This window comes from Ostrea edulis, chromosome 2 (genome assembly GCF_947568905.1).
Source record: "Ostrea edulis chromosome 2, xbOstEdul1.1, whole genome shotgun sequence".
In the NCBI taxonomy this organism is placed as follows: Eukaryota; Metazoa; Mollusca; class Bivalvia; order Ostreida; family Ostreidae; genus Ostrea; species Ostrea edulis.
The window spans coordinates 5,478,375-5,498,033 of NC_079165.1; the positions used below are offsets into that span (position 1 = coordinate 5,478,375).

The 19,659-nt window shown below is 35.3% G+C and overlaps 1 protein-coding gene across 2 annotated transcripts in view; it reads right to left on the minus strand.

Annotated features, from left to right (window-relative positions):
* The window catches only part of LOC125682257 (carboxypeptidase N subunit 2-like), a 62,528-nt gene that overhangs the window by 17,522 nt on the left and 25,347 nt on the right, over positions 1-19,659 (minus strand). For both annotated transcript variants that reach the window (XM_056157435.1, XM_048922730.2), the window contains 3 exons: positions 8,834-8,905; positions 6,285-6,359; positions 3,111-3,182 (listed from right to left, as the gene is read on the minus strand). In XM_056157435.1, coding sequence (XP_056013410.1) covers positions 3,111-3,182; positions 6,285-6,359; positions 8,834-8,905 — 219 coding nt within the window. The remainder of the gene's footprint in view (positions 1-3,110; positions 3,183-6,284; positions 6,360-8,833; positions 8,906-19,659) is intronic.

Below are 19,659 nucleotides of genomic sequence, written 5' to 3' on the forward strand. Positions count from 1 at the left end.
CAATGTTTCTCGTGAATCTTTGCTATTTTCGTCGTCTGACAGAATGTTCAACATGTGTTTGCTATTGTTAGGCTCTTAGTATCAATCATGTAGACGGATGTGGTCAGACGAGAAGGCCCGTTGGACATCGTTGTGCCAGAAACTCTTTTGTTTTGGATCTATTCTAAATACAGTTGTGAAAGGGATCAAGAGACTTATAAAACTGTTATAGCAGTGAATGTAACATATGTTTTCGCGAATAATAAAGCGTAAACTGACCCAAAGCAGATTGTACTCGTATAATATGCGCAAGCATTAAAGTCCTTCCTTAAATGGTGTCACTAGTCTGTTATGTTGTGACTATTCCAATGGAGAGGTTTGCACAGAGACGAGGTTAACAGCTTCATTTCCTCACGCATAATGAAAAGGGCAATAATGATCAATCTCATAACTCTGATAAGGAATATTAAATTATGAGTTGAGCAAAAACGGACCCCAGAATATACCAGAGGTGGAATCAGGTACATATGAGGAGTAAGTATCCCCTATCAACTGGCCACACCCGCAGTGAGCCCTATATCTTGATCAGGTAAATGAAGTACTCCGTTGTCAAAATTAGTGTGTAAAGAACAGCCTAACAATTGGTATGAGACATGGCGGACAGCATTTGACCTAATAATATGTTATATTGGCAAACTAGATCGTGATAACAACCATAGAAGTATCGAAATGCTGACTCTAAATGATACTGTTGAAACCCATATAAATAACATCAACTTGTTCTTCAGTAGCCTGCCTCTATTTTTAAAAAAACTAATACTACGCAGAACAAGCTCTTGCGTATTGAATTAGTTGAGAGACATAAGCAACATATACAGGTGATAATGTGATATTACTACATATATATGGAAAGTTGACGATATTTCTAATTCTTGTAGTGAATCACTGTGCATGTTGACAAAAACTTTCATTTATTTTGTATTATATACTAGCGGGAAAAAGAAACTGTGCATTATAAAATTTAGTATAATTTTTCTATATTTATTGTTTATATTTATAAAATCTAAACAATCGATAAAGGTGATGTTTTTGAACAAAAACAGATAGTACCCGACTCAGATGCACGGACTTTTTCATGGTTAGTGAACACATGTTGTTTATTGAAGTGTTCGTACGCACGAGTTTTACTGGCCAAAACCGTTTGGAGTAAGAAGTGTAAAAGGTTTGTTTGGACACTATTCGTTAAGGAAAGCACTTTAGTTTTGACAAAATTTACCATTCTGTCATGCCACGACTCAGCGAAAACCAACGTAATCGTGCTGTTGGGATGCTCAAGCTGGAATGGCACAACTATCGTAGCAAGACACTTTGGAGTTAATCGGAACACCACCCAGTCATTATGGAGACGTTTCCATTAATCTGGTAACACTCGGGATCGACTACGCTCTGAGCGTCCTCGTGTGACGTCGCGTCGACAGGACAACCACATTAGACTTCTGCACCTGAGAAATCGTTTCCAGACGGCAAGTTTGACTGCTCGTAGCATTCCTTGACTTCGACCGATCAGTCCAAGAAATGTGCGTAATCATCTGCCCGAGCACAACATCAGACCAAGACGTCAAGCGGTGCGCTCAATACTGCTTCAACATCATCGTATCGCTAGACTAGCGTGGTGCAGACGACATCTGCAATTCAGAATACAGGACTGGGCCAATATTCTGTTCACTGATGAATCCAGATTTCATTTGGATAGCAGTGACGGCCGTTGTAGAGTGTATCGTCGCGTTGGGGAGCGGTACCAGGACGCTTGTGTTGTGCAACGTCGACAATTCGGTGGAGGTAGCGTTATGGTGTGAAGTGGAATAACAGCACGTGGAAGGACCCATCTACAAATTGTCAATGGAAATTTCACCGGCGTACGTTATCGAGACGAAATTATTCAGCGCCATGTGATACCCTTCATACAGAGACAGCAAAATCACATCACTCTGCAGCAAAACAACGCAAGGCCACATGTTGCTCGTGTAGTCAGGGACTTTTTTGATCAACAGAATGTCGATGTCTTGCCTTGGCCAGCTATTTCCCCCGATTTATCGCCGATCGAGCACGGCTGGGATGAAATGGAACGACGTCTACGCCATTTACCAAATCAGCCAGTGATATTGGCTGATTTAGGCCAGGCTTTAACCAACATCTGGAACAACATCCCTCAAGCATTTCTGAACACGTTAGTGGCATCAATGAGGCGCCGTTGTCAAATATGCGTGAATGCAAATGGTGGTCACACGCGTTATTAACTTTGTTTATTCAAGTTCGAATACCAGTGTCTTTCGAGTGTGCTGAAATTGACGTTATTCGACGTTAACATGAATGGATTATGAAATGTTGTAACGAATACATTTGTTAACAGTATTACAAAAAATAAAATTTGTTCATTGTTATTTTTTTATAATTTTTTCATATATTAAATAATGCACAGTTTCTTTTTTCCGCTAGTATATAACAATTCTTGAAGAAACAGAGGGTTTATGAATGGGATACATTGAATATATGTAGTCACATTTGGGATTTCTGTTATATATACCTGAACTTGCAGAATATATTCAATGCAAAGTAATTGTAAAGGTTGACTTTTATCTATTTGTTGAAAGTAAATGGTATTTAAAGAAGATTTTTATAGGTTCAATTTCGCGTAAAATGTCTTTTAAAGAAAACCTTTACTTTGTTAACTAAAATAAACTTGACATAACTGTATCCTTGATTATTGGTTATCTTATATGTGAATTTACCACAGTAGTAAAGTTCGATAAGTTTTTCCCCCTGCACTGCACAGACAATGACATTTTGGGATATAAAATATAGTGTCAGTGATGTGCTGTGTATTAACCCAGCAATTATGATTGTTGAGAAAAAAGATCATCGTCATTTCATACAAAGTTTATAAAGATATCCAGAAAGTGATAAAGATCTATAAAGAGAGAGAGAAAGACATAGATACCTAAAATAGCTTTTATTACTTACACTGCAATACGAAACATGAAATCACAAGTTTCCTAAACACTTTCAATGTGTACATATCATTCAGTTGTAATCCCAGTAAATACGTGTACAATTCATAAAAAGATACTTACAGGGTCTTAAGATTTGCCAATACGTCAAATATTCCATTCGGTAACGTTGTTATTTGATTGCCGTTCAGGTATCTGAATTACAAAGATATAGCAATTAACCTGAAATCATCAACACCGAATTATTAAAATAAACTGGAATGAAAATAATTTGAAACACTAAATCAAAACCATGGTCCCATTAATATCTAATAGAAAATCGTCAAATATTTCTTGACATGAAAGTCCAGCATGAGGAATCATCAGGAATTCGATACAACTTTCTTTTATCAATGCATTGGTTTCACAATGAATAATGCATTTTCATATATTTTTTTTCGTCTAGTTTATGTCCATTCACAATCTTGATGAAAGTAAATGAAAGGTGAAGATAACGAACAGTGATCAATCTCTTAACTCCAATAAGCAATACAAAATAAATAACTGGGCAAACACTGACCCCTGGATACACCAGAGGTGGGATCAGGTGCCTAGGAGGAGTAAGCATTCCCTGTCGACCGGTCACATCCGCCGTGAGCCCTATATCTTGACCAGGTAAACGGAGTTATCCGTAGTCAAAATCAGTGTTCCAAGAACGACCTAACAATCGGTATGAAACACGTCAGACAGCATTTGACCCGATGATAGGTTGTGTTGACAAACTAGATCGTTATAACGACCATAGAATTTGCGAAATGCTGATTTTGAACGAGACTGTTGAAACCTCTGTATCATCAACTTTTTGTCAGTACATGTAGTCGACTTCGATTCAAAAACTGACCTTAAGCAGAACAAGCTCTTGCGTATCAAATCAGCTGAGAAAGGTGAAGATAACGAACATTGATCAATCTCATGAGAGATATAAAAACCATATGCAGATGATAATGGAATATTGCCGCATAAATATGGGAATTTGACGATGGAGAAGCTGAAATGATCCTCTTTGCCATCGTCGGAAACCAACGGTCGATCACACTACTTTTACCTCCCGTAGGACAAAACGCCGATATTTTCACTGGAAGGTATGTCTCGGCTTCTATATGCGATTGGTAGCTTTGCCATTCCTTATTGCGATATGTTAAACTTCCTTGCGTGTTAAGTTACTGCTGTCATTTGTTTCAGTTGCGTTGTCGGCACAATTTGAGCCAGTAATTATGACATTCTTTACATACCTCTTGCGTAAACACAATTGATGTCTCACCTAAGATAATTGCAAAATGTGAACGGGATTTTAGGGCCATATTTTAATTCAAATTTTCATCTAATTTTTAAATTGTGTTATGCATAACTAATTATATTCACGTGCTATGTAGCAGTAATGATAATAAACATACCAGTGGCGAATCCTGGATTTCCGAAAGGGGGAGGGGACATGTAAAAGTGAAGTATTAGCCAAAATAATCAGCCATTTTAGGTGCCAAATCTGGAGTTTTCATCTATATATATTTGATAGTGGCACACAACAAAACGCACACACTTTCATGGCAGCCATTACTGCTTACAAACTTTGAGTTCCGGGAATACTTACTGCGATTTCTATTGGTCCTCCATAGGTCACGCAAGGTCATGTATTTTAATGAGTTAAGAGAAAAAAAATTGGCGTTGTGCCCCACGGGAGGTGAAAGGAGTGCAACCAACCGTGGGTTTCCGATGTCCCTTTGTCATAAAGTTGATTTGTTAGTTTGCCGTTAATATCCATTTTCAATAAAATAGCTAAGTGCGAAGCAGATGTGGAGGGCACTGTGGTGTCTTTTGTTTCCAGTTCACATGAATATATTGAATCGACATATCAATGAAAATGATTATTGTTGATAGATAAAATTCGTCGATATATCTAAATATCGCGGTGATCATAGCAAGAGACAGCATTTAACCCAATGGCAGGGTTTATTGGCAAACTAGATTGCCATAAGTACCATAATTCTTGAAATACTGACTTTAAACGAGACTGTTGAAACCCCATTAATATCAACTTCTTTGTCAGTAGCTTATTCTCATTTAAAAACTGATGATACACAGAACAAGCTCTTCCGTATCAGATATGTTGAGAGACATAAACAGCAGGGTTAGGGTTAGGGTTAGTATTACATAGATATGGGAATTTGACGATGGAGAAGCTGAAGTCATAAATCCTCATCTCGCAAGTTGTCAAGTAAAACTCCTTTTATTGACTGAAAGATGAAGATAACGAACAGTGATCAGTCTTATAACTCCTATAAGCAATACAAAATAGATAGTTGGGCAAACACGGATCCCTTGACACACCAGAGGTGGGATCAGGTGCCTAGGAGGAGTAAGCATCCCTGTCGACCGGTCACACCCGCCGTGAGCCCTATATCCTGATCAGGTAAACGGAGTTATCCGCAGTCAAAATCAGTGTGCCAAGAACGGCTTAACAATCGGTATGAAACACGTCAGACAGCATTTGACCCAATGATAGGTTGTAATGACGAACTAGATCGTTATAACTGTAAATTGTTACATTAGCATTGCAATTGTATGTATGGTGTAAAAGAAGATAGTTTTCTTGTTTCCCATTCATTATGTGAACAAAAAGTATTTTGTGTAGTGTTAACAGAAGTAAAGTCTGGTACAACATGAATTGAATTCGAAATTACCAGAAATTATCGTGTTAATTATATTTGAAATTTACGTTTGGTAGTGTTTTAGCAGTTAACTTTATAGGTTTAATTTCGCGTAGAAATACATAAAGATAACACCTACTTAAAGGACGAAAAAGTAATCTTGATTTTCTGTTAGCCTTTAGATGAATATACCACCGCAGTCAAGTTTTGTAAATTTGTTTGTTTTTTCTTCAGAGCACAATGCCATTTGTGATATCAGGTATACTATCTGTGACATGCAGTGTATATAATCAAGTAATCATAATCGTTGAAAAAGGAGATCATAGTCATTGAAAGTTTCTAATGACAATCATAAAGTACTTGTTATGTTACGAGAGAGAGAGAGAGAGAGAGAGAGAGAGAGAGAGACAGAGACAGAGAGACAGAGAGAGTCCTAAACTGATTTATGTTACTTGTACAGTAATTTGAAACATGTTATCACGATGATAGGCGAATATAACGAACTGTGATCTAAATTTAAGTGTTTTAAATTTTTAAAGCATTTTGATAACGTTTCCCAATATCCAATTGTTACAGAAGTAAGTACATGTACAATACATTTAGAGATACTTACACGATTTGCAGATTCGTCGACAATGCGTCAAATAATCCATTCGGCAACATTGCTATTCTATTGTTGTATAAGTATCTGAAAAAGAAAGATATTTTGATTAACATGAATTCATCAACACTGAATTCTTAAAATAAATGAGATTTGAAACGCTAAGATAAACCTTCCTTCCAATAATTTCTAATAGATGCATCACCAAAGGATTCTTGACATGAAATTTGTGATACTTTTGATAGAAATCATAAGTTTTTCCAGGGGACAAAAATGCTTAGTTTTAATTTTTAGCCACATTCATAAACGAAATATATGAGTAATGAGAACAATCCTTCAAAAGTTTTTTCATTTCATTTTATACAGGTATATGATGAAAGGCGAGGATAACGAAAAGTGATCAATCTCAGAACACCTATAAGGAAAACAAAATAGATAGTTGGGCAAGCATAAACCCCTTGACATACCAGAAGTGAAATCAGGTGCCTAACAGGAGTAATCATCCGCTGTCGACCGATCACACCTGCCGTGAGCCATATATCTTGATCAGGTAAACGGAGTTATCCGTAGTCAAAATCAGTGTGCCAAGAACGGTCTAACATTCGGTATGAAACACGTCAGATTGCATTTGACCCAATCATATGTTGTATTGGCAAACTAGATCGTTGTAACGACCATAGAATTTGCGAAATGCTGACTTTAAATGAGACTGTTAAAATCCCTTCACCATCAACTTGTTTGTCAGTAGTCTGCCTTGATTTCGAAACTTACCAAGCTCCTGTGTATCAGATCAGTTATTTTAAAAAATATATCGATATTAATGAGCTTTCTTTAGAAGTTACAATCTAAATGACTTTATTTGTCAGAGATTGTTTCCTTACATTGATTAGTTTGTTACATGTACACGTAATGTATACATTACATGTACATGCACTGTTCGTTATCTTCACCTTTCATATGATAGCTAATTTTTTTTATTATATGTTTATCAATTTGAAATATCCTTGGTGAATCCGCGTGTATGTTATGTTAACCTTTCATTTCTTTTGTATTACATCACAATAATTGACAAAATAAGGATTTCGTGGATTTCATATTTTGAAGTAAGATGAGTCACTTCCAGTTAGAAGTAAAAGAACTTAAAGAATATAAGTAATAGAAATTAAATATAAAAGATAACTTTGAACCATTTGTTGAAAATAAAGGATATTAAAAGTTTATATCATCTCTAAAGCCTTAATGTCGCGTGAGATTGCTTAAATATAGCCTTTCCTTCTTTAATTAAAGTAAAGTTGACATCAATATGAAAAATTGATATGAATTCTTGATTTTTGGTTTAATCTTGAGATGAATTTACCTCTGCATTAAAAATTGGTAAAGTTAGTTTTCATGCCGTGCAAAAAATGACAATTTTCAAATATCAAATATAGTATCAGTGATGTGCATTGTAATAATTGCTGAGAAAGGAGATCATCGTCAGTTTAAAGGTTTCTAAACATAAGCACACAGGTACTCTGAAGTTGAAATAAAAAATATGCTAGAGTTCCTCATTGACAATACCTTAATGGTCTTTGGTGATCAGGTTTTCCAACAGTATGTTGGAATTCCCATGGGCACGAATTGTGCTCCTTTGTTAGCTATCCTGTTTCGTATTCATATAAAGCATAATTCATTAAAAAAAACTTCTACGTGAGAAGAAAAAATCTCTTACTGTGGCCTTCAATTCGACATTTAGATATATCGACGACGTATTATCTATTAACAATAATAACTTTCATTCATATGTCGATTCGATATATCCCTGTGAACTCGAAATAAAAGACACCACAGAGTCATCCACTTGTTTCATACTTAGATATTTTATTGAAAGTAGATATTAACGGGAAACTAATAACTCAAGTTTATGACAAACAAGCTGTTTTCAGTTTCTCCATTGTCAATTTCCCATATTTATGTGGTAATATTCCATTATCATATGGTGTTTATATCTCTCAACTGATTCGATACACAAGAGCGTGTTCTGTGTGTGGTGAGTTTTTAAATCGAATCAAGCTACTGACATTTCGCAAATTCTATGGTTGTTATAACGATTTAGTTTGACAATAAAACCTATCATTGGGTCAAATGCAATCTGACGTGTTTTATACTGATTGTTAGAACGTTCTTGGCACACTGATTTTGACTACGGATAACTCCGTTTACCTGATCGGGATATAGGGCTCACAGCGCGTGTGACCGGTCGACAGGGGATGCTTACTCCTGTTAGGCACCTGATCCCACCTCTGATATATCCAGGTGTTTGCCCAACTATCTATTTTGTATTGCTTATAGGAGTTATAAGATCACTGTTCCTCATCTTCACCTTTCACAAAGTATTAGATATATATCAGAGAGAAAGAAAGAGACTTAAATGTTAGTTATTTACACAATGATACGAATCGCACTTTAAATTTTAAAGGGTATTGATCACATGTTTCCTAAAACATTCTGAATATGTAGATGGTATTTGTTGTCATTCCAGTTAGTACGTATGCATATAAAAATCATATAGAGATACTTACAGGGTTTCCAGATTCACCAAGGAGTCAAAAATCCCATTCGGTAAAGTTCCTATTTGATTGTCGTTAAGCTGTCTGAATAATAAAGATATTTTGATTAACACGAATTCATCAACACTTAATTTTGTTGAAAACCATGACAATCAGCAAGATTTGAAGATTTGAAATCTTAGATGAAAACCTACATCCTAGCAGAAAGATCATTGGACGATTTTTGACATAGAGTAAAAGTACTTCACGATGAAAAATCAGGAATTCCTTACAACTGTACATGCGTTTAAATTAATTTATATTAGCAAACTCGATTTAAAAACTGATCATACGCAGAACAAGCTCTGGTGTAGCGAATCAATTGAGAGATATAACCTATCATTGGGTCAAATGCTGTCTGACGTGTTTTATATCGATTGTTAGGGCGTTCTTATCACACTAATTTTGACTACGGATAACTCCGTTTATCTGATCAGGATCTAGGACTCACGGCGGGTGTGACCGGTCTACGGGGGATGCTTACTTCTCATAGGCACCTGATCCCACCTCTGGTGTGTCCAGGGGTCCATGTTTGCCCGACTGTCTATTTTGTATTTTGTATTGCTTATAGGAGTTATAAAATTGATCCCTGTTCGTTATATCCAACCTTCATGAAGAACATAGGCAGGCGATAATGGAATATTGCTACATAAGTTGACAATGAAGAAGCTGATTTATCATAAAGCTGCGTAGTTACGTTACCGTTGATATTCATTTTCAATAAAATATCAAAGTACGAAGTAGATGTAGAGGACTGGTGTTTCTTTTATCTCGAATTCACAGGGATGTATTGAATCGAGATATGAATGAAAACGATAAAATGGTAAAACGTTGTTGCATAGCTCTTATCCTTAGACGAATTTAATTCCACTTTTTGGCACTCTGTTTTTCCCTTAAAATAGCTCTTACAAGTTTATTGTTATTTCGGATTTCAAACATTTCGGTTGAGCATCACTGAAGAGACATTATTTGTCGAAATGCGCATCTGGTGCATCAAAATTGGTACCGTATAAGTTTTTTGCATATATCTAAATGTCGAGTTGAAGGTTACAACAAGATTTGGTTTTTTTTCTCATGTAGAATCTTTTGATTCAACAGGCAAGCTAACAAAGGTATACAACTCGTGCCCATGGGACTACTTACAGACTCTCTGACGACCTGGTCACGAAAGACTACGAAAATATTGTCAATGAGGAACTCCAGTATATTTTTATTTCAACTTCAGAATACTTGTACGTGGAATCAGAATGTAATTTTTTGGATGACTGGTCACAACAGATGAATGTTTATTTATTTATTTTTTTTGAAGAAGCAACTGTCTATGACATAAAAAATGAAGTCTTTAATTCATTGTGAGGAATGATCGTGTAAAGCGTTGAAAAGTCATACGTTTTGATTTTGTTGATTTGAAAGTTGAAGATAACGAACAGTTACCAATCTCATAAATCCCATAAGCAATACAAAATAGGTAGTTGAGTAAACACGGACTCCTGTACACACCAGAGGTGGGATCAGGTGCCTAGGATGAGTAAGCATTCCCTGTCGACCGGTCACACCCGCCGTGAGCCTATATCTTGATCAGGTAAACGGAGTTATCCGTAGTCAAAATTTGTGTGCCAAGAACGGTCTAACAATCGGTATGAAACACGCCATACAGCATTTGACCCAATGCTAGGTTGTATTGACAAACTAGATCGTTATAACGACCATAGAATTTGCTAAATGCTGACTTTAAACGAGACTGTTGAAATCTCTGTACCGTCAACTTTTTTGCCAGTAACGTAATTTGATTTAAAAACTGACTATATGCAGAACAAGCTCTTGCGTAGAGAATCAGTTGAGAGATAAAAACACCATATGCAGGTGATAATGGAATATTGCTACATAAATATGGGAAGTTGACGATGGAGAAGCTGAAATCATCCCGTTTGTCATGAAGTTGAGATGTTAGTTTGCTGTTAATATTTACGTTCAATAAAATATCTAAGTATGAAGCAGAAGTGAACAACTCTGTAGTGTCTTTTATTTCGAGTTCACAGGGATATATGGAATCGACATATGAATGAAAGTTATTATTGTTAATAGATAAAACGTCGTCAATGTATCTAATTGTCGCATTGATGGCCAATGTATTTTTTTCTTTTAACGTAGAAGTTTCTGAATGAATTCTGTTTAATGTTAATATAAAAACAGGTCAGCTAACAAAGGAGCACAGTTCGTGCCCTTAGGAATTCCAACTGACTGTTGAAAAACCTGAGCACCAAACACCACGGATATATTGTCAATGGGGAATTGTAGCATATATTTTATTTCAACTTCAGAATACGTGTGCATTGAATCAGAGTAGTGTTTAACAAAGTAGATATGAATATTTTTGAGAAAAGCGTTGCGATATCAGATTTACTTTAGAGTTTTTTAGAATCCAGGTTCAATTAACACCACTTCTGGCATATCTTGTTTGAAGTTTCTCCTTTACAGTTGGTAACATTTTCGTGAGGAAAAAAGGTAGGAGCTTAGTAGAACATTTACTGAATCTAACAATGTATCTGTGTTGGTAAGGAGTTTTATGAAGTTTAGGATTCTAGTATAGGTACTGTAACTCATGTTCATTAATCTCATTGACTCGAACATAAATGTGTCTAAATCTGATGCATGATTTTGAAAAAGAAAAAATCATCTTATGAAAGGGCAGTTGGAGTATAAGTACTAGTTCCAAACGTGGAATTAATGCTAATTTCGTTTAAAATACAGCTGTCATAATGAGCCTTACAAACAAAGACAATGTTGTTACTAGCTTTGTCAGCTAGAGCCAAAAGACATTCCTCATGTAACATAATCTAATTCTTTGACCACTTCTAGTTAACTAACGACAGAAGAAAAATCGGACGTACTTTTGTCTTGATGTATCTAATGCGGGATTTTAATATTCCTCTTATACTTTTAATCCATTGTGACAAGGTATCAAGCTCATTTTTAGGCTGGCATAATCTTCGACAGAATTCATAACAGAGATGAAGTTCTCTCGCCAATTGAGAGACTAAGGTTCTCTGTATTTAGGACCTTTAAAGATAAGTGATTGGAAGTCCTCATTTTCAACTATATCAACATCACCACTAATGACATGTCCAGCTGGACAATAGTTGAAAGAAGATGAAAAACAAGAACACGTATGTGGATTTTGTGTAAGATGGGGTCTATATCTAGGAAATATAAAGTTGTTTTGTAATTAAAAAGTTTGGGTGCAATAGTAGAATTATATTTGTAGGATTTATAGGGTGTACACTTCAACTTGAACTATTATCTATTCCTTTGTTTGTAAATTTAAGGTTAAGGAACTTACGGCATGGTTTGGAAGGAATATCATCCCTAACCCGCGGCGATTTAAAGAGCCTGTGATGGACAACATCCATAACCATAGAGTTCAGTCTAGATAGCAAACGATTTTTAGTGAAATTACGGTTAAAGTATTTGAAAATGATGTTGTTGATTTGTCCAACATTGGAGTAAAACTATTCTTAATTGAACATTAAATAGTATGACATTTCCTTAAGGTTTATCTCGGTTTGGTAAATGTGAACACTTACAAATGTTTAATATACTTAAAGATCCTATTATGTTAAATGTATTCTATGTACATGTACTTTAGGCTGTTACATTGGGTTCAGTTGGAACATTTCTTAAATGTTTGATGTAAAAAAAAAAAACACTCTTCAAAATTTAGAATACCATAGTTATTCCTCATTTTCATTATTGGTGTGCAGTATAGCATGATGCCAAGAACAATACAAATATTGATAAGGTTTTTGAATTACAGAAGAGAGCAGTAAGGATCATTTTACACATAAAAGTACCTCATTCAGTGTCAACTTCTGGTATGCTATCAACTTCAAGGTGCATGCCTTTGTCTGACTATTTCAATATCGAAAAAGTATCCTTGTATTTAAAGTTATACATCGCATGACTCCAGAGTATTTGATGTTTTTAGATTTGTAAATGAGGTAAACTCAATGCAAGAAAGAGCTCTAATAATTATATTTATGGTGCAAGAGCCAAAACAGAATATTGTAGAATCTTGTTGTCAAATGATTTACAGTTAAATCCTAGTCCAACTGGAGATTATCTATGTATTTGCTGTGATAAAGAACAAATTTTAAACACAGAATTTGGACCTGGAAAGTTTGAGTGGATCTGCGATTCATGTATCGATATTTGTTGTGGAAATTCCACCGTGGATCAGAATGTTAATGACATTTTAACAACTTTACCTAAAGGTATCAAATTTGTTCATCTTAACTTATGTGGCATACTCAATAAGCTTGACCAAATCAATATTTTACTAAAAGATGGAATATTTGACGTTTTTGCTGTCACAGAGAGCAAACTTGATTGTCATATTTCCGATTCTGAAATAAAAATCAAAGGATACACTGTTATAAGGAGGGATCGTAATCGGCATGGAGGAGGTGTAATTATGTTTATTAAAGAAAAATGGACTGTAATGAACATATGCAAAGATGAAAATTTAGAATTTTTGACAGTATATATCAAACGGGTACCTGTAAAGTGCGAAACGAAATCGAAACGAAACGAAATCTACCGAAACGAAACGAAATCTACCGAAACGAAACGAAATCTGTCGAAACGAAACGAAACCCACCGAAACGAAACGAAACAGATTATATAATCGAACTCTTTTAATTATAATAATTAAAAATGGTATCTTAGGCCCCTGTTAAAGTTTACACATATAAATAAAATTCGCCTCCCCTTTGATGTTGGCTTTCGACTTGACTGATACAAAGTTTTAAAAATTGGAAGGGGGGGGGGTAAGGGCACAAAGTACATAGATACCATGTGCAATTAGCTTCGGATCCATAAATTTCAGAACGGAAGGTTACAGTCTCACAGGTCAGAAGTCTGGGGAAACACACTACACGAGGGATGGGGTCGTCGGCGTTGGATCCGCTTTTGGGCATGAATACATGTTTCAGTATTTTTTGCTCTAAAGACAAATATATGTATACATGTGAATATTGTGTATTTGTATGTAGTATTTCAAACGGTGGATTCTGAATATGTCCTCTCGTTCTCTTTGTGATTTCTGCTTAAAATTCCCTTGTTCATACGCCTTTTCAGTTTACAAAATGCCGACCTCCTCCTAATATTATTGCATTAAAAAAATTCCGTTTTCCGTCCCGTTTTCAATTCCCCGTCTTAACAACACCCAAAATGTATAGAGTTTTTCCATTATTGAAAGTACTCGCACCTCAGCAGTTAGAGATAAAATAAGAGGTTAAGAGCTCTTCCTGCTTTCAATTTTCTCAGACACCAGCTTCTTCAAACAATGTATCTATGCCCAAAGGCGGATCCAACGTCGGCGACCCCACCCCTCGTATAGTGTGTTTCCCCAGATCTCTGAGACTGTAACCCTCGGTTCTGAAATTTATGGATCCGAAACTAATTGTGCATGGCATTTAATCAACTACGGATATGTACTTTGTGCTTCCTCCCCCCTTTCCAGCTTTTAAAACTTTGTAACAGTCAAGCCGAAAGCCTACATCAAAGGGGAGGCGAATTTTATTTATATGTGGTAACTTTCACAGGGGCCTAAGATACCATTTTTAATTATTATAATTAAAAGAGTTCGGTTATACAATCTGTTTCGTTTCGGTAGGTTTCGTTTCGTTTCGGTGGGTTTCGTTTCGTTTCGGTAGGTTTCGTTTCGTTTCGTTTCGATTTCGTTTCGCACTTTACAGGTACCCTATATCAAACTTATTAATTCACCAAAAATCATAAATTATATAAGACCGCAAGAAACAGGGTAGTCACCAAAATTAACGATGCTAAACGCGAATTTGTGGAAAGTGCAATAAATCAAGCCAATACAAAACCCAAAGACATGTGGAAAAAATTAAAACAATTCTTACCAACGAAATCGGCAACCGCTACGCCAACATATTTAGAAACCCGTTACAGATACAAAAGACATGACCAATACTTTTAACGACTTCTTTTTCGGCATTGGACACAAATATGCAGAGAAATTTGACAGCTCATTGCCTGAAATTGAACAATTAATGCCTAGGGGGTCTTTTAGCATTCCAAATATTTCTATTAATTTTGTCAGAAGTGAAATAAATGCTATGTCAAATTCGAAGGCTACGGAGGTAGATGCTATTTCTGTAAAGTTGTTGAAAATTAGCTCAGGTGTGATTGGTGAAATTTTAGGTCAGTTTTAGCAATCGTGAGCACAATTATAGAAAGGCGTGTTTTTAACTCAATTTACGAGTATTTGGACAAAAACAATCTTTTAACTGAACATCAATCCGGTTTTAGACCAAAGCATTCTTGCGAAACAGCACTTCATAACATTATTGATAAATGGTTAAGTAATAAGGATAGTGGCAAATTAACAGGTGTTCTGTCTATTGATCTTAGTAAAGCCTTTGACACTGTAAACCACCATGTATTGTTACACAAGCTTTTATCATTTGTTATTTGTCAAAATTCTTGTAAATGGTTTCAGTCTTATCTTAGCGGAAGATCACAATGTGTTAGATGGAAAGGTGTTTTGTCAGATGAAAAATATGTTACAATAGGAGGGCCTCAGGGATCCATATCGGGTCCATTGTTCTTCATTTTATTTGTTAACGATTATCCTAAATGCCTAAAGCACTCAAATGTCTCTATATATGCAGATGATACATCCCAAGATGTTTCAATTCAATCTATTGATGTTATTGAGCAAAGGTTACATGATGATCTTTTAAACTCTATGAAATGGATGGAAAGAAATAAACTTACGATGAATTTAAAGAAAACACAATGTATGTTGATTGGCACTGCACAAAAACTCCCAAAGTGTAGAAAAATGTGTATCAAAGTAGGAGATAATGTTTTAGATACTGTTAAAACGGCCAAACTTCTTGGTGTACAAATAGATGAATGGCTAACCTGGTCTATACACATTAATTCTTTATGCAAGAAACTTTCACAGAAAATAGGCATTTTACGTCGTCTGCAAACTTTTATGTCAAATGCAGCATTATTGAAAATTTATTACACTCATTTTAAGTATTGTTGCACAGTTTGGTGCTCAGCCGAAAACAGGTTTTTTATTGACAGACTTTTTAAATTACAGAAAAGGGCAGCCAGAATTATATTGAAGGTGAAAGTAACTCAGACTTCTACAGCTGATATTTTTAGTGTTCTTAAATGGATGCCTGTTCATGATTATTTAGGTATATAGAAAACTAGTGCTTGCTTTTAAGGTTCTTAATAACATGACACCGGAATATATGAACGTTTATAGTCTTGTCAGCCAAGTTAGTTCCAGAACAACAAGAAGTAGCGATAGTGGCATTTTATATTTACCAAACGTTCGAACTGAATATTTTAAACGGTCTTTTAAGGTATCCTCTACACTTTTATGGAATCAGCTGCCCGAGTCTGTCAGAAGCTGTAGTTCTATTACATCTTAAACTACATAAAAACCCTTACAAACAAAGATACATTGCTGGATGCAGTAAGTGCTCTAACAAGCCCCTAACAGCTGTGAAGGAGAAACTTCAAACTTACTGTGCGACTACATATGCCAGAAGTGGTGTTAATCAAATGTGGATTCTAAAACATTCTAAAGAACTCTTAGTAAACTTGAAATCGCAGAATTTTTCCCAAATCAAAAACATTAAAACCTATGACTTTTCAACACTATACACGACCATTCCTCACGATAAATTAAAGACTAGACTTTTTGATATCATAGACAGTTGCATCTTCAACACAAATGGAAAACGGAAATATTCGTATCTAGTGATCAGTCATTCAAAAACTGACTTTGTTAAACACCACTTTGATTCCACGCATAAGTACTCTGGAGTTGAAATTTAAAAAATGCTAGAGTTCCTCATTGACAATATCTTCGTGGTCTTTGGTGATCAGGTCTTCCAACAGTCTGTTGGAATTCCCATAGGCACGAATTCTGTTCCTTTGTTAGCTGACATGTTTCTATATTCATATGAAGCAGAATTTATTCAAAAACTTCTACGTGAGAAGAAAAAATCTCTCGCTGTGGCCTTCAATTCGACATTTCGATACATCGATGAAGTTTTGTCTATTAACAATAATAACTTTCATTCATATGTCGATTTGATATATCCCCGTGAGCTCGAAATAAAGGACATCACAGAGTCGTCCACTTCTGCTTCATACTTAGATATTTTATTAAAAGTACACATTAACGGCATACTGACAACTCAACTGTGTGACAAACGGGATGATTTCAGTTTCTCCATCGTCAACTTCCCATATTTATGTAGCAATATTCCATGATCACCTGCATATGGTTTTTATATATCTCAACTGATTCGATATGCAAGAGCTTGTTCTGCGTATAGTCAGTTTTTAAATCGAGGTAAGCTACCGACAAACAAGTTGATGGTACAAGGGTTTCAACAGTCTCGATTGAAGTCAGCATTTCGCAAATTCTATGGCCGTTATAACGATCTAGTTCGTCAATACAACCTATAATTGGGTCAAATGCTGTCCGACGTGTTTCATACCGATTGTTAAGCCGTTCTTGGCACACTGATTTTGACTGCAGATGGCTCCGTTCGCCTGATCAGGATATAGGGCTCACGGCGGATGTGACCGGTCGACAGGGGATGTTTACTCCTCCTAGGCACCTGATCCCACCTCTGGTGTGTCCAGGGGTCCGTGTTTGCCCAACTATCTATTTCGTATTGCTTGTAGGAGTTATGAGATTGATCACTGTTCATTATCTTCACCTTTCATCTTGTAAATCATCATATTTGCAGCATTATTACTCAAATAAGTGATATATGGATATGTATATTTTTATTTTTCCCCAGTGATATCGTGTGTATATTTTATTTATATATTTTATATTATGTTATTTATTTTTCCATTCTCTCATTTATCTGTCTGTGAATATGTTTTATACAGGACCAGAATATAAACTAGTCATTTGTACTAATTGTGCTATCCTGTCTAAATAAAGAATTTATTATTATTATAGAAGATCTTTTATCATTTCAGCAGCAATTTTATGGAACCCATGACCAGAATTTACTAGAAAATGCACAATTACGACATCTTTTAATTTAGCCAATCTCGAACATTATTTTGATTCCCAATAATACTTATGTGTTTATGGGCTTTTTAGGTAGTTCTTATCTGTACGTATATCAACTGTGATATTTGTATGTTTTGTGATATATATTCTCGAAATGTATACATGTGAAAGACAGGATCACAATGTAAACTAGTTTGCAAAACTTTGTGCAATCCTGTATAAATAAAGGATATTATTATTATTGTTTAAGGATTGAAAACCGAACTGATGGGAATGATTTTGTTTTTAAGAAAGTAAAAATAATTATATAGCATTTAGCTTACTCACTTAAGTAGGTTCATTTGTATTGTTGCCTACTTCACTGTCTCAGTTTTGATAGCTGATTTATTTTTAATTATTCCTTTATTTACTTATATATTTCCGCTAGCTCTTTTTTTCAATACATCCATATAATGTCTATTATACCATTGTACATGTGTGATACGAAATGCAGATGCTCAAATAATGAGATATCTCATATATAAGAATGCATCATGCTTATTTCGTAATATCCGAACGAAAGTGAGATAAAAAGCAACTTATTTGATGACTTAAACATAGAGAAACTCAAATTTTGAACTCGCTTATTTCTGAAAACAGAAATAGTGACACATGCAGCAAAATAATACGAAAAAAGATCACGGTAAAACTGAGTAGTTACATACATCATAACATAATTATGAAACAATTATATCCCATACCACTGTGTCCGTGTCTGTCCGAATCTTTATTTTATATTCGTTATACATGTAGGAATTATGGGATTGATAACTGTTGTTATCTTCATCTTTCATTGCACATCTGAACTTTGCATAATTTAGTGTCAGTTCTTCATACAGAGAAATTCCGCAGGAATCCGGGTTAGAATAGATTCTCAGTACCTCTTAATTCTCATAAGAGCGACTCAATGAGACGGTTCCTTGGATGAGACCAGAAAAACCGAGGCCCTGTGTCACAGCATATGTGACACGATAAAGATCACTCCCTGCTCAAAGGCCGTAAGCACCGAGCATAGGCCTAAATTTTGCAGCCCTTTACCGGCAATGGTGACGTCACTATATGAATGGAAAATTCTTGAGAGGGACTTTAATTAAACGATATCCAATCAATCAATCGATCATACAGAGAATAAAGGGGACATTTTGTTCTTTCTTATATACAAGTACATAGGCATTAGTGATTGTTTTATGGGATACAAAGTCCTTGAATGATTAAACTATCTAACATTCCGTGATGTAAAATGTAGCATCAAAACTCGAAATAAAACAACAATTATTAAAATAATTGTATTTATGGTTTAAATGCGTATCTTTATGTTTTCAAGGTGATTTTTGTAACATACATTTAAGATTAGTTTCTATTCTCCCAAACTCAATACTTTATAATATTATCCAATCAGCATCAGTAATTAATCACGTGACTCCAACTTAGCGTCATTCTACAATTTTGACTTGCTTGTAGGCAGACTTGGCTGCAAATAAAGTGTGATCTGTATTTTATAAATAATTAGGAATTAATGTGATTTTCGATGATCATATCAACGTTTTCTTAATCTGGTGCAGTTTTTTAAACAGTAAGTGAGGAAATTGGTTTCCTTTGTTTACTTTGTCAATTTATGTACATGTGTTGTGGAAAGTCGGTCAGTGCAGGGGACGCTATATAATTA